Source organism: Bos indicus x Bos taurus, chromosome 19 (assembly GCF_003369695.1).
Source record: "Bos indicus x Bos taurus breed Angus x Brahman F1 hybrid chromosome 19, Bos_hybrid_MaternalHap_v2.0, whole genome shotgun sequence".
In the NCBI taxonomy this organism is placed as follows: Eukaryota; Metazoa; Chordata; class Mammalia; order Artiodactyla; family Bovidae; genus Bos; species Bos indicus x Bos taurus.
In genome coordinates, this window is record NC_040094.1 from 13,728,310 (window position 1) to 13,743,685 (window position 15,376).

The 15,376-nt window shown below is 37.5% G+C and overlaps 1 protein-coding gene, 1 non-coding gene and 1 pseudogene across 2 annotated transcripts in view; 1 reads left to right on the forward strand and 2 right to left on the reverse strand.

Annotated features, from left to right (window-relative positions):
- Window positions 1-8,197, reverse strand: part of LOC113877335 — a 35,359-nt pseudogene extending 27,162 nt beyond the window's left edge.
- The window catches only part of USP32 (ubiquitin specific peptidase 32), a 203,920-nt gene that overhangs the window by 97,143 nt on the left and 91,401 nt on the right, over window positions 1-15,376 (forward strand). The window contains exons 3-4 of the mRNA XM_027518831.1: window positions 9,331-9,436; window positions 12,877-12,995. Of these exons, the coding sequence (XP_027374632.1) occupies window positions 9,331-9,436; window positions 12,877-12,995 (225 nt within the window). The remainder of the gene's footprint in view (window positions 1-9,330; window positions 9,437-12,876; window positions 12,996-15,376) is intronic.
- On the reverse strand, window positions 2,971-3,072 carry LOC113878622. The gene has a single exon (XR_003507049.1). It is a non-coding gene; the product is annotated as a U6 spliceosomal RNA (small nuclear RNA).

Sequence of the window (15,376 nt, forward strand, 5' to 3'; positions counted from 1 at the left end):
GTGGGGTGCCATTGCCTTCTCCGCTTAGCCACTGGACGACCAGGGAAATCCCTAGATTCCCTTTGGAAGTTATCATTTAGAATTATCTTCTTGTTATCCTACTTCTCTGTTACCTTAGTTCAATAATGTCCTCTAGAAAGGAACATTGAAACATTGTTAATATGAAACATTTAATCTGTGTCAAATGCAGTGATTAACTTAGTTGGAGATGAAATGAAAAAATTGTATGTATGTGGGAGTATTAGTATACAATCTTCTGGGTTTTACTTTCCTAGATGTGTCCACTGAAAAGTTTGAGAAACAGTCAATAATACCCAAGCAGCAAGCACCCTTAGTATCGTGATTGTGATCTCTAAATAGAACTTCCCACTTTAAAGAACCAAGCTGCTTGAGAAAATATCTGATTCTAGGTTTGGGTCAGGAAATTTATAAAGTGAGCTTAGAATATCTTGTTGTACCAGAAAGGAAGGAAAGTGTCAGACAGTACTTAGAGTCATAAAAAATGGATTCAGGAGCCAATTTGAAGAACAGTCTGCCTCTACAAAGGGATAGGGAAATTGATCATGGCTAAACTATGAGTGTAAGGAGATTGAAACATATCAAATATATTTTAAAAACTACCCCTTTTAAGGGGATTGAGGGAGAATGGAGATGTGTATATGTGTGGCTGAGTTCTTCTGCTGTTCATCTGAAATTGTCACAACATTGTTAATCAGCTATACCCCAGCAAAATAAAAAGTGCAAAAGAAAAAAAATATACCCTTTTTGGATACAGGTTTTGAAGACCACTCCCAGATTCATGATTCACAGGAAGGGCTCCTAGGACTGAGCATAGTCATACTCAACTATTCTGATTCATTATCACAAAAGGATACAAAGCAAAATTAGCAAAGAGAAAAGGAATATGGGGCAAAATCTGGAGGAGACCAGGTGTAAGCTTCTTCCATTCCTCTTCCGGAGGGGATATACTTAGTTTCTCTAGTGGTAAGTTGTGACAACAGGTGTGAAATGTTACCATCAGGGACGCTCTTTAGAGAGACACGCATTGCTTAGGGCTTTTACTGAAGCTGGTCACCTGGACACCTTCTAACTTATCACAGGCCAAAATTCCAAACTTCCAAAAGAAAGCAGATGTTGAGCATAAACCACATTGTTTTCATAAACAGTTTAAGCAGTTAACCACATTTAACATTTAGGGAACAGTTAGATTCAGGAAGTCTCCCCAAAATCCAAGTTCACAGATACCAGTCAAGGGCCAAACTTGAAAGCGGATTTAAGGATAACCGTCTCAAGTAGTCTATATTTTCTTTTTTCTGCACAGATACCTCTGAAAAATGCTGGGAAACCAACTCATATTTTAAAAACTGGTTAATGAAGGAAAAGAAGTGCATCTCAGGGTAACCAAAAAGAGAGATAAGCAGTCATTATGTGCCTCCTGATGAAAATACAATAGCACCAACTGGGAGATGGTTCTTGCCAAAAAATATAATTTAAACGTGATCAGTTTTCTGGGTCTAACTACCTATTTACAGGAAATACAGAGGACAGACAATATAGGTCTGTCCCAAGACCTGTTCCCAAGGTCTACATTGTCAAAATGTAGACCTTGGGAAACTCCCCAGGACAAATGTCTTTGTTTCTTCAGCAAATAAATTGTGTTGAAAAAGAGAGGGAGAGAGAAAGAAAACCTACAGATCCAGAGAGTTAAGAGACTAGCAATCAATTATATATTTTAGATCTTAAGTTGAAAAAAAAATGAGATAGTTGGAGAAATTTGAATACTAACTAGATATTTGATGCTACTAAGGAATTTTTGTAGTATTTGTCTCAGTCCATTTTTAGGCTGCTATAACGATACCATGTTCTGGGTAGCTTATAAACAGAATTTTATTTCCCATAGTTCTGGAGGCTGAGAATTTCAGGATTATGGTGCCTGCAGATTCGGTCTCTGGTGAGGGCCCACTTCCTGGTCATAGATGGCCGTCTTTTTGCTGTGTCCTCCTGTGGCTAAAGAGGTAAAGGAGCTTTCCTAGGTCTCCCATTTATGAGAGTACTGAGCCCCCTGAGTACCGCAGCTACTGAGCCCACATGCTGCAGCTACCGAAGCTCGTGCAGACCAGAGCCCATGCTCTGCAACAGGAGAGGCCACCACCACGAGAAGCCGTGCACTGCAACTGGGGAGTAGCCTCTGTTCGCTGGAACAAGAGAAAACCTGCTCATCAACGAAGACCCAGGGCAACCAAAAATAAATTTTCAAAAAAAGACCACCTGTCCCATTTATAAGTGCTTCGCCCTCATTACCTCATCACCTCCTGAAAGTCCCATTACTGGGTTTCAACATAGGAATTTGGGAAGAGAGGGATTTTTTTAGTTTTGATAATGATATTATGCGTTATATTTTAAAAATATCTTGTGAAGAGAGACAATATTTTCATATCAAATTAAGAATAAACTATAATAAGTTTTTAAATTTTATTTAGCTACTTATTTTAAAAATATTTTTGTAATGGAAATATGGTTGATTTACAATGTTGTGTTAGTTTTTGGTGTATAACGCAGTGATTCTATACACACACACTATTTTATATTCTTTTACAGGACATTGAATATAGTTCCCTGTGCTGTACAGTAAGACTTTGTTGTTTATCCATTCTATGTATATAATAGCTTGCATCTGCTAGTTCAGAACTGCCAATCTATCCCTTCTCCCTTCCCACCGTTGACAACCACGAGTCTGTTTCCTGTTTCTGTGAGTCTGTTTGTTTCATAAATAAGTCCATTTGTGTCGTGTTTTTTATTTTTTAAAATCTGTTCTTTGGCCACACTGTGCAGCTTGTGGGATCTTAGTTCCTCAACCAAGGACTGAACCTGGGTCCTCAGCATTGAAAGCACAGAGTCCTAATCACTGGGCTGTCAGGGAATTTCTTGTGTCATATTTTAAATTCCACTTACAAGTGATACCATAGTATGAAACCCATCATGAATCTATCTTTATGTCATCCTTGCTAAGGGGCCATTCTAATCTCCTCTATATCATTCCAGTTTTAGTATATGTGCTGCTGAAGTGAGCACTACAGGTTGTTTTTGTTTTTGTTTTTATTCAAGCACACAGTTAAGAGTTTGTTGTTGTGTAGACATTTCTAGAAAAATCAATTTTTCATTAACAAATTTAGATCAGCTAAATTTGATGTAAGAAGACTAGATTTGACAGTTCAGAAACTTTTGATATGAACAAAAACCAGCTGACAATCAAATATCTATTAAAAATTTTAGTGGAAAAGTGATTCTCTTGAAAATTATATAAAATGAATGAAAATTTGAAGATATTAATTTGGTTCTTTTGACTGTGAATCAAAATTGTTTAAAAAATGTAATAGTGTTTACTCAGGAAAAGTTGTATTCAAGGGCAAAGCCATGAGCTCATCAATGCTGAGTTAATTCTTACTGATAAACAGAATGGAGTCAGGCTGCAGTCTGCCTTCTGCCCTAAGAGTAGCCTTTCTCACACAGGGGCTGCTCTTCCACCTGGGTTCTAGAATGAGAAGACATGTGACACCAAGCCTCAGAGGACTGGAACTAAGGCTCAGGTAGTTAAGTGATTTGCCCAAGATTACGTAGCTGGTAAATTAGTAAAGCCTGGCTTCAACTCAGGAATTGCATCCCTTACTGCTGTCCTCTAGGAACAGTGGCATATCCTTGTACTTTATGTCCAAAAGATGCTAAAAGGAGAAGGACGAGGATCGTAGAACGTCAGTTGAAATGTGACACGGTCTTTCCTTTACACTGTACACCTACGTACATCTGCCTTTTTAACCTTCTAACTATATGGAGAGGGTTAGGTTCTTTGTATATTATAGTATAAGTCTTTCTCTTTTAAAATGCAGACTAATTCCCCAGTCTTCTCAACTAATCATATTATTTACTGGATGATATCACTGTCTGAAAAGAGGCTAGTGAGATCATTACCATAAGCATCAATTTTACACATTAGTGTAACAGTATGCCAAAGTCTCAATCCAGATGTTAATGGCTACCAAATGTTTAAGAAAATATGTTTTTTATTCTTCTTCCTTTCTAATAGCTACAGAAAATTATTAGAGGGATTTTAAAATAAAGTTTTTATAACAGATTATAGTAATAAGTTAACACGTGCCTTTTAAAAAGTGGCAACAAAATATCCTTGCTTATCCTGTATAGCCTCTTTCAGTGGATCCTAAGAACAGTGTAATGAGCATGGCACTTAATATTTCATTAATGTTAAAGTATTGTCAGTTATATGGTGACTGTTGATATAAAAATAACTTCTGCAGAGTGAAAGAAAGATATTACACATTTAATGTTAGATGCATAATGATTTCTGGAACATTAATAAAAGGTGGAAAATACATTCATCTTAGATCAGGGGATGTGGTAATTTTCTTGGGCCTGCTTTCATCATCTGTTAGATGAACTTTTGAACTTTGTGGTTTTAGAAAGTTATTGCTGTTCTTATGTTTTGGGCATGAGGGACCACTATATTCATTCCAACCAGACGTATTCAAAACAAAATCTACAATTTACAGGTACTTGCAAAACTGAAAAATCATATCTTACTCAGACTTTGTTGGTTAAGTTTACTTTTATGACTTTGCTCTCTTTGTATGAAAACCAATGAAGTGACCACATTATCAAGTTAAAGTGGAAAGAAAGGGATGCCAAAAAGTGGAAAGAAAGGGATGCCAAAAACATAGTGTCTGTAGATTGGGTTTGTGAATACTTTGAAATTTCTTTTGTTTAATCTTCAGTATATTTGACCAAAATGGTATACATCTTGCTGGGGATGTTTTTCATTTTACATGCTAAAGAATATGTGTAATTGTGCTGTGGAACAGTGAAAGAGTTAAGAGTTCAGTGTTAGGAACCTCAGTTTCAATCTTGATCCTGCTGCTTCATTGATGTATGACTTGGGAAAGGTTATTTCAGTCTCCTTGGGCTCTAGTTTTTCTCAGCCATAAAATAGGGACAGCAGTAATATCTTCCCCATGGAATTATCTTGAGGTTTAATACTGGTGAAGCAAAGCACTTGGATTAATACTAGACTTCACTGGTGGCTCAAGTGGTAAGGAATCTGCCTACAGTGGGGGAGACCGGGTTTGATCCCTGGGTCAGGAAGATCCCTTGGAGAAAGGAATGGCAACCCACTCCAGTATTATTGCCTGGAGAATCCCATGGACAGGAGAGCCTTGGGGGCTATAGTCCATGGGGTCACAGAGAGTCAGACATGACTGAGCAACTAACACAATAATATATAATTTAAAAGTATTAGCTATTGTTTTTATAAATTTATTAATGGAGTTGATGTTGGGTTAAACACTATGTGCTGTGATTAATTTCTCACTGGCATTGTGAAGACTGAGCTACAACATGGAATAACATTTTAGAATACAGTAGTAAACTTCCAATTTATCTGTCCCATGTTCTATTGTCATGTGTTTTACATATGCTATAAACACATTAGAATTTTACTGTTATTCCTTCCCTAGTAGCTCAGCTGATAAGGAATCACCTGCGATGCAGGAGACTCAGATTCGATTCCTGGGTCAGGAAGATCCGCTGGAGAAAGGATAGGCTACCCACCTGAGTATTCTTGGGCTTCCCTGGTGGCCCAGATGGTAAAGAATCTATCTGCAATGAAGGAGACCTGGGTTCGATCCCTGGGTTGGGAAGATGCCCTGGAGAAGGGAACAGCTACCCACTCCAGTATTCTGGCCTGGAGAATTCCATAGACTTTATAGTCTGCGGGGTGGCAAAGACTGAGCAACTTTCACTTTCTTTATTCCATTAGCCAGCCAATTATCTTTTAGACCAGTGAAAAATAAGGAAATTCCATATTTGATTTATTCGATTTCCTACTCTTTTTTTCTTTGTGTTGATACAGTTATTTTGTTTGATATCTTATTTCCTTCAGCCTGAAGTGCTTTCTTTTACCCTTTTATGTAGTATACGTTTGCTTCTCTGTTTTTATTTTCCTGAAAAAGTCTACTTTTTCTTTTTAAAAGGTATTTTCATTGGGAATAGGATTCTCAGGGTTTCTTTTCTTTTCTTTTCTTTAATTGCTTTAAAATTGTCATTCCACTGTTGTCTGGTTTATGTAGTTTTTGATGAGAAATGTTTTTCTCAGTGTAATGCATTTTTTTTCCTCTGGCTACCTTAAAGGTTTTCTTTTTACCTTTTGCTTTGAATAGTTTGGATACGATTAGCTGGTTTTGGGGAGTTAAAAGTGATTGTCCTACCTGTTCTCTGAACAACTTATATCTGAGGTTTTGTGTCTATTAGTTTTGGAAAATTCTCAACCTTTATCTTTTCAGCTATTCTGTTCCCTTCTCTTTTACTTCTCAGATTTCAGTTGCATGTGTGTTAAATCATTTTGTATTTTCTCACAGCCTTTGGATTTCCTGTTTTGTCCCCTCCCATCCCCACATATTTTCCCCTTTGTGTTTCGTTTGGATAATCTCAAACTTGAGCCTGTTGAGTTTGCTGTTGAGCCATTCCAGAGCTTTATAAAACTCTATTTCTATGTTTTTCCTTTGTCAGTCTGTGAGGTTTTGGGTTTTTCTCTGCTTCCTTGTGTGACTTATAATTTGTGGTGGGAAGATGGATGCTTTATATAGGACAGTAGAGACTGAGCTAAACAGTGTTTGTGCCTGGCTGAGTCTTAGCACAAGTAGTTGAGTCAGTCTAGACTTGAGTTGAGCTGGTTTTTTAGTGTGTTGTTATGACTTCCCGCAGTGCACACTACAGGCTTCAAATTCCACACTAAGGTTACCTCTTTTAGATTAGAGGCCCGTTTGCCAGGGGAGATTTGTAATGTCTGCTCTACCTTTAACTTTTGATCTTATTTTCTCTTTGGTACTGTACCTCGGAGAAGATCTCTCTACAGTCTTCCCTCTCCTTCAGTGGTAGACTGCTGTTATTGATTGCTCAGTGTTTGCTAACACAGTGGTGGAGGTGGGTGAGGGGTGCCAGGGTGGGGGATTTTCTGTTGTCCTATTGCTGTCTCAGTTTTAGGCGGTCCTTACGTCTCTGCAACTTGGAGGGTGAGACTTTCTCACTGATTCTGCCTCTTGCCAAATGGTAGGGGACCTTTAAAGGTCTGTGGCTGTGATGTTTTCCTGACCCTCCCTTAGAGATAGAGGGTACCTTCCTCTTGGGCTTCCCTGGTGACTCAGACAGTAAAGAATTTGCCTGCAATGCTGGAGATCCAGGTTCGATCCCTGGGGTGTGAAGCTCCCCTGGAGAAGGAAATGGAAACCCACTCCGGTATTCTTGCCTGGGAAATCTCATGGACAGAGGAGCCTGGTGGGCTGCAGTTCATGGGGTCACAAAAGAGTTGGACACGAATTATGCAGGGGCCAACTCGAAATAGTTACTACTCTACAAAGTATATGTGTTATATTCTTTTTATGTTTTGTGTATTCTGATTTGGAAACATCTCCCTGTGCTAGTTTCTGCTGAACATGCTATCAGTGGCACTGTAGACACACAGTTTCTAGCATCAGCTGTCATAGTGTTATTAAATATATTTATAAATATCATTTAATGAATATGTATTTTCATATGTTGACTCTTTAAGTTTTATTCCTTGAATTATCTTTAATCATGTATTTTAATGACAAATTCTTCTTGGCAGATACTAGGTCATGTTTTTTTCTTTTTTAAACTACACAGCACTTCTAACACCAAATGTGTGGAGTTTTTTCCCACATCAATCAGTTCTCTAACTCTCTGGACACCAGCTGGGTGTCCTATAAATCAATTCATTTCTGATACTAACTACCCAGAGTTAGTGCAGACATCCAGGTCTGCCCCCCACTTCAGAAGATGCCAGTTTCAGGTCCCCAACTTCTTCTACTTCTCACCAATCAGCTGTAAGTCAGGGGTTCCCATGTATCCCTCCTGGGATTCAGTAATTTTCTAGAAAGGGCTCACAGAACTCAGGAAGGCATTTTATTTACTGTTACCAGTTTACTATAAAGGATACAACTCACAAACAGCCAGATGGAAAGAGATGCATGGGATGGCGGATAGCGTGGGGCCGGAGGGACAGTTCAGAGGGAGATGGTGCACAGTACTTCCATGTCTTGGTGTTACACCCTTCTTGCACCATGATATGTTCACCAACATACCCATAGTTTAGGGCTTCTTCTGGAAGTTCCATTACATAGGCGTGTTGGTGGTTAGCTCCATTTTCAGCCCTTTGCTCCTTCCCTGACTCTGGAAAGTGGGGCTGAAAGTTCTAACCCTCTAATCACGTCATTAGTTCCTCTGACTACCAGCTCCCATTCTAAAGCTTTGTAAGCTAACCCTAACCTGCCAAGGATTAACCTATTAGCATAAATTCAGGTGTGGTTTAAAGAGGCTTATTATCAATAACAAAAGATGATCCTTTCATCTGTGGTGGTGGGGGTAGTGGTTTAGTTGCTAAGTCGAGTCCAGCTCTTGTGACCCCATGCCAGGCTCCTCTGTCCATGGGATTCTCCAGGCAAGAATACTGGAGTGGGTTGCCATTTCCTTCTCCACCTTTCATCTGTATCACTCTGGGAATTCCAAAGATTTTAGAAGCTCTTGCGTTGTTTTTTTTGGAACCTGGCAGAAGACCAAAATACATTTGTTATATGACAGTATCACACTAGGCTCTCAACACAGAACTGTTGAGTGAATGAATTTATGTGACTGCTGTTACTGTCACTTTCTTATGAATAGCTTTTCCTCTTTATTTCTGATTATTATAATATTCAATTTTAAGAGTATAAAAATGTCTTTATTTTCTTTTTCTTTTACTTAAAAGTTGAATATATTTAATGTACAGCATTGTATAAATTTAAGGTGTACAGCATGTTAATTAGGTGCATTTATATATTGTAGTATAATCACCATTGTATTTCTGAACATCCACTTACAGAATGTTGATTTTTCAAATCAAAATGATATGTAGACATTTAACAGAAGTTGAAGGAGGTTCTCTGGTCAAAATTCTTATCACATTATGGGACTATTGAAGGGGAAGAACTTATCTCTTTGGACTTTGATGAGGACTCCCAAGAGAAAGAAAATTCAGTGAGTCAGCCAGTGATACATATACTTTAGGATGGATACAGTATATTCTTGATTGAGTGTGATAACAAGGTATAAAGGAGGAAGAAGAGGGAGAAATTTAACATCTTTGCACTGAAGTTTATTAGGACCTTGTTTGGAGATGGAGATAAGATTTATTAAAGGTGATGTTACCAGCCTCAAATTCCTCAATAACTGAAATGTCTAAGGTTGGCTTTACCATTTATTTTCTCCTAGGTGATTTACTGTTCTTTTGGTGGAACATCCAAAGGACTACACTTCAATAACTTAATAGTTGGACTTGTCCTTCTTACAAGAGGCAGAGATGAAGAGAAAGCAAAATGTAAGTACTTTTATTATCTCAAAAAGTTAAAATACCACATTTATGTACAGAATAATCTACCTCAAAATTTTGATGACTGTCAAAGGATTTGAATTGATGTTTCTTCAAAGAAGATATACAAATAGCCAATAAGCACTTGAAAAAATGTTAAACATAAGTAGTTATTTGGGAAATATAAATTAAAATTACAGTGAGATACCACTTAAGTGTAAGATAGATAATGCAGCCACTTTGGGAAACTAACTGGCAGTTTCTCAAACTGTTAAACATTGAGTTTTCAATTTCATTCCTAGATATATACCCAAGGAAACTGAAACCATATATTCATTAAAAAAAAAAGTTCATAACAGCACATTCATAATGGTTACAAAATGGAAACAATCCTAATGCCCATCAACTGATGCATTTATCATAAACAAAGTGTAATATAACCAGCAATAGAATATTGCTTGACAGTAAGAAGGAATAAAGTACTCTGAAAGAGCAGAAAAAACTTCCTTTCTAGGTTGTTTGGCTGATTTAATAATTAAGTTGATGTAAGACAGGTTAAGAGGAGAAAACCAAACACTTTTCGCACGTACGTATTTGTTGTAGTCATTCGTCGTGGCTTTTCTCCCAAAGTGCAAGTGTCTTTTCCTTTTTTGTGACTGCAGTCACCGTCCACAGTGATTTTGGAGCCCAAGAAAATAAAGTCTGTCCCTGTTTCCACTGTTTCCACATCTATTTACCATGAAGCTATGCAACCAGATGCTATGATTTTAGTTTTTTGAATGTTGAGTTTTAAAAATCAGCTTTTTCACTCTCCTTTGTCACTCTCATCAAGAGGCTCTTTAGTTCCTCTTCACTTTCTGCCGTTAGAGTGATATCATCTACATATCTGAGGTGGTTGATATTTTTCCTGGCAATCCTTAGTTCCAGCTTGTGATTCATCCAGCCTGGCATTTCGCATGATATACTCTGCATATAATTTAAATAAACAGGGTGACAACATACAGCCTTGACATACTCCTTTCCCAGTTTTGAACCAATCCATTGTTCCATGTCTGGTTCTAACTGTTGCTTCTTGACCTGCATACAGATTTCTCAGGAGACAGGTAAGGTGGTCTGGTATTCCCATCTCTTTTAAGAATTTTCCACAGCTTGTTGTGATGCACATAGTCAAGGGCTTTGGCATAGTCAGTGAAGCAGAAGTAGATGTTTTTCTGGAATTCTCTTGCTTTTTCTATGATCCAGTGGATGTTGGCAATTTGATCTCTGGTTCCTCTGTCTTTTCTAAATCCAGCTTGTACATCTGGAAGTTCTCAGTTCATGTATTGTTGAAGCCTAGCTTGAAGGATTTTGAGCATTACCTTGCTATCAAGTGAAATGAGTGCAATTGTCCACGACAAACCTAGACAGTGTATTAAAAAGCAGAGACATCACTTTGCCGACAACAATCCTTATAGTCAAAGCTCTGGTGTTTCCAGTAGTCATGTACATATGTGATAGTTGGACCGTAAAGAAGGCTGAGTGCCAAAGAATTGATGCTTTCAAACTGTGGTGCTGGAGAAGACTCTTGAGAGTCCCTTAGACTGCAAGAGACCAAACCAGTCAATCCTAAAGGAAATCAGCCCTGATTGTTCATCGTAAGGACTGATGCTGAAGTTGCAGCTCCAATACTTTGTCTACCTGATGTGAAGAACGAACTCATTGGAAGAGACCCTGAAGCTGGGGAAGATTGAGGGCAAGAGGAGAAGGGGGCGGCAGATGAGATGGTTAGATAACATCACTGACCCAATGAACCTAAGTTTGAGTAAACTCCAGGAGATAGTAAAGGACAGGGAAGCCTGGCTTGCTACAGTCCACAGTGTCACAAAGAGTTGGATTCAACAATGAACAACAAATTTGTGTTGTTTTTTAGTTGCTGAGTTGTGATCCACATAGTCAAAGGCTTTAGTGTAGTCATTGAAGCAGAAGTACATATTTTTCTGGAATTCCCTTGCTTTCTCCATGATCCAGCAAATGTTGGCAATTTGATCTCTGATTGCTCTGCCTTTTCTAAACTTAGCGTGTACATCTGGAAATTCTTGGTTCACGTACTGCTGAAGCCCAACTTGAAGGATTTGAGCATTACCTTGCTAGAGTGTGATATGAGCACAATTGTACAGGAGAAGTCCAAAATTAAGATATTAGGAGAGTTTTGTTCTCTCTGAAATCTACAGGGAAGAATCCTTCCTTTTTCCTGACTTCTGGTGGTAGCCCTCAATGCTTGGTATTCCTTGACTTGCCAGTTGCTTCCCTCCAATCTCTCACTATCTCATCTCATGGTTTCTTTCCAGTGTTTCTGTCTTCTGTTCTTATAATCAGTCATATTGAATTAGGACCCAACCTAATAACCTCATCTTAATTTGATTTTATCTGCAGAGACCCTTTTTCAAATAAAGTCACATTCATGAGTACTGGGGTTAAGACTTCCAACATTTTTTTTGAGGGGGGAGATATAATTTAATCCATAACAGATGGTCAGAGCCTTCCAGCAAATATTCCCCCCTAACAGAATCAGCCATGGCATGTGGGTGGGCAGGCAAGGAACCCAGTGGGCCTTCAGAGGAATAGAATGTCTCTTCTTTCTATCACCTATGTTTCCAAATAAATTCAAATTCTCAGGTACTTGGAGATTAGGATTTCAGCATATCTTTTGGGCGGACGCAGTTCAACCCTTAACAGCAGTATTTCAAACATAATATGTACTTCTACCCAACTTTATTATTTCTTACCATTGTGTCATATTTGTCCCAGATCTTGGTTTTTTTTTTTTTTTTTTACAAAATTAAAGATCATGGCCAAGCCAAATAAATGGTATACTATACAGATTTTTCAGTTTGCTTTTTGTACTGAAGATTATTGATATTTACCATGTTGGAACCCTAGTTCCTTTATTTTAATTGCTTTATAGTATTTCATTGTGTGTGTGTCTCAGGTTACCTATTTTTTTGTTGGTAGACATTTATCTTTTTCCCCCCACCTAAATTTCGCTATTATAAAGATTGCTTTGGTGTATGTTGTACCTCATGCTGATATGTATGAGAGTTTTTCACAAGTGGAGGTGGAGTTGCCTAGGAACTGAACTTCTAGCATAAATCTTCATCTTTACATTTTGACAAGGTACTCTCCAAGGTGTTACAGTAATAGATATTCATTAACAGTATATAAGAGTTCCAGTTTATCCTAGTTTATTGCTAACACTTTGTATTGTCACACTTAAACAGTTTTTGCAAGTTTGGTATGTGAAAAGATACCACATTGCTGTTGTAATTAGCATTGGTTTTTTTTTAAGGGATAAACTGTATATTTATAAAATGCTCAGTCACTCAATAATTGTTACCTTTCTCTTTCCTCCCTACATCCACCAGGGTACTTTTAATCTATGTTAAAATTAATTCATTATTTCTTTTTCCTAGACATTTTTAGTCTTTTTGCAAGTGAATCCGGGAGCTATGTTATACGGGAAGAAATGGAAAGAATGCTTCATGTGGTGGATGGTAAAGTCCCAGATACACTCAGGAAGTGTTTCTCAGAGGTACATTTAAAGATTTACATTGCATCCCTGTGGACAGAGTATTAAATCTTAGTTGTATGAGTTTAGCTGTGATGAATAGATGTTTATGTGCAGCATATTCTTGACATTTTTGTATTTAACGGTTGAAGTTTTTTAACGATTTGTGTGCTAGACTCAAAGGTCCATGACACTTACTGCTGCTGTGTTTGTGAATCTGAAAATTCCCAGTTCTACTGTAAAGGCAACTATCTCTACTTATGGTAGATGACACATACTCCCCCACTCTCACACCAGCACGCACACACACACTCACAGGCGATCCTGCAGACACCTGAGCATTGCTTAAGTTGTGGTGCTCTTAATTGCTTTTTGTCATGAGCACGTAGAAATAGCACTCATTGGCCTTGAGCTGTAGGTGACCTCTGTGATCCATCAATGCCTATTTTATCATAAATGCATTTTATAATTTATTTTTTAATTGGTTTGCATAGTGAAATATTTGGGTTTTAAAAATTGGCCATTTTCCTGTTTTCATAAATAATATATTTTCATTGTAAAAAACCTTTAACAACAGAAAATGTATATCTTTTAACAGAGAAAATTTTTCTTTAATTTCTTTTCAGAGGTGTGCTTACATGGGAAGTCCCAAGAGGTGGCAAAATAAAGCTCTTCTACAAGTTTTTGATCCTTTCCTGCAGCACTCAGTGCTGTGTAATTTCTTGTGGCCATTTGATCCACTTCCATTTCACAGATATTAGAGTCTTTCACTGCTGTTGGTTTTATTCAGAGTTTTTATTCAGTTAGTTTAGTCACCTTCCTACCTATATAAGCACTGATTATTAATACTCCAGGCATCTGCATATATCTGGTTCTAATATCTATTTGGACTCTGGCTTTAGCTTTTCATCACTCTGGCTTTAAGTTTCCCCTGTGTTAATAGCACCTGGAGATTTCCCTTTCTTGCTTTTCAGCTTGGCTAAGTAGTTTTTGGTAGTAGTTATGGTGTTACATTTTATTCAGCAGTTCTACATGTTTGGTGCTAAAAGGATTGTCTTCCTGCATTTTTGGTTGTCTTATTGACTGGAAGTTGCTGTGATAGTATTTCAGTACCTTAAGACAAACTAGATCATGTTTTTTGTTTTTCCTCTCTAAAATTTGCTGGCCAAATTTTATTAGGAAAAAAAAAGAGTTATCTAATCTTTGCAAGCCTGATAAATTGGATTTTTCACAGAAATATCAAGTGGTTTGCTTATTTTAGGGGAGAATGTGTATTTTTTTCATTTTAATAAGGTTTATACAGACATTCCTGTTTTATAGACAGGGATTTAATTTGGTTAGCCACCCAGTTCTCTTAAAATTTAGGCACAATAGCAGGTACATATACTAAGATAATAATTAGTGCTGTACAGAAAAATTAAGTAGACCACAGGAGATAGGTGGTGATAGGGAGGCGATATCTAGGTGTAGGTATTTTGTTATGGGATGGTTAGGAACAGCTTATAAGAGAAAGGGACATTAGAACAAAGAATTTTAAGGAAATGAGTATGGTAGTAAATGGCTAGGGAAGTCTTATATGAAGAACAAGGTCTTTGGAAGAGAGGAGATCAAAGAAATGAGAGGCCAAGGTTTGGGGATACTCATGTATATAGCTATTTACATCATTAGGTACTTATGGTTGTTTAAAGAAAAAAAAGACTGTGAATGGGCTAATTTTACCTAATTCAACTATTTGATGTATTTACCTACATAATTTTTGAGTAAGGTATGTGATGTGATCCACACTCTTGCTTCTTGAGTTACTATGTTTCCAGTAACTTGAGATGAAGGAAATCCACATAGGAGTTACATTGATTTTTTTCTTATTGAATTTTTTTGGTTGTTGATTCTCATGGTGGGAATTCGTACTTTATATTGCTCTTCAAAGATGTATCAATTTCAGAAGTTTGTTTTTAATTGCCATTTATAGTACTGGAAGTTTTTTCCTAGACTGCTATTGTGATAGTTTATAAAAGATTTCCATTTTGCTTCCTTATTTAGAGCCATGACTCAAGAACATAGAAAGTCATGTTTGACAGATGGGATTTTAGTACTGCCAGTTATATGGAGTGATCCTAATGGGCAAGCAGATTAGAGAGGTCGCTTTGTATTTCACTGAGTTGCCAGGCAGTATATATAGTGTGTGATTCAGGCACAGAGGCTTTGGAGCCTGGACTGCTTGGGTTCAGATCTATCTCTGCCACTGTATAACCTTGAACATACAGCTTTCAGAGCTTCAGTTTTCTCGTGTGTAAAATGGGGATAATAGTATCTCCTATTATTGCTTGAGGATTAAATGAGTATAAAAATACTTAGAATTGTGCTTAGGGCATTGTAAATACACATTAAATATTAACTGTATGTGA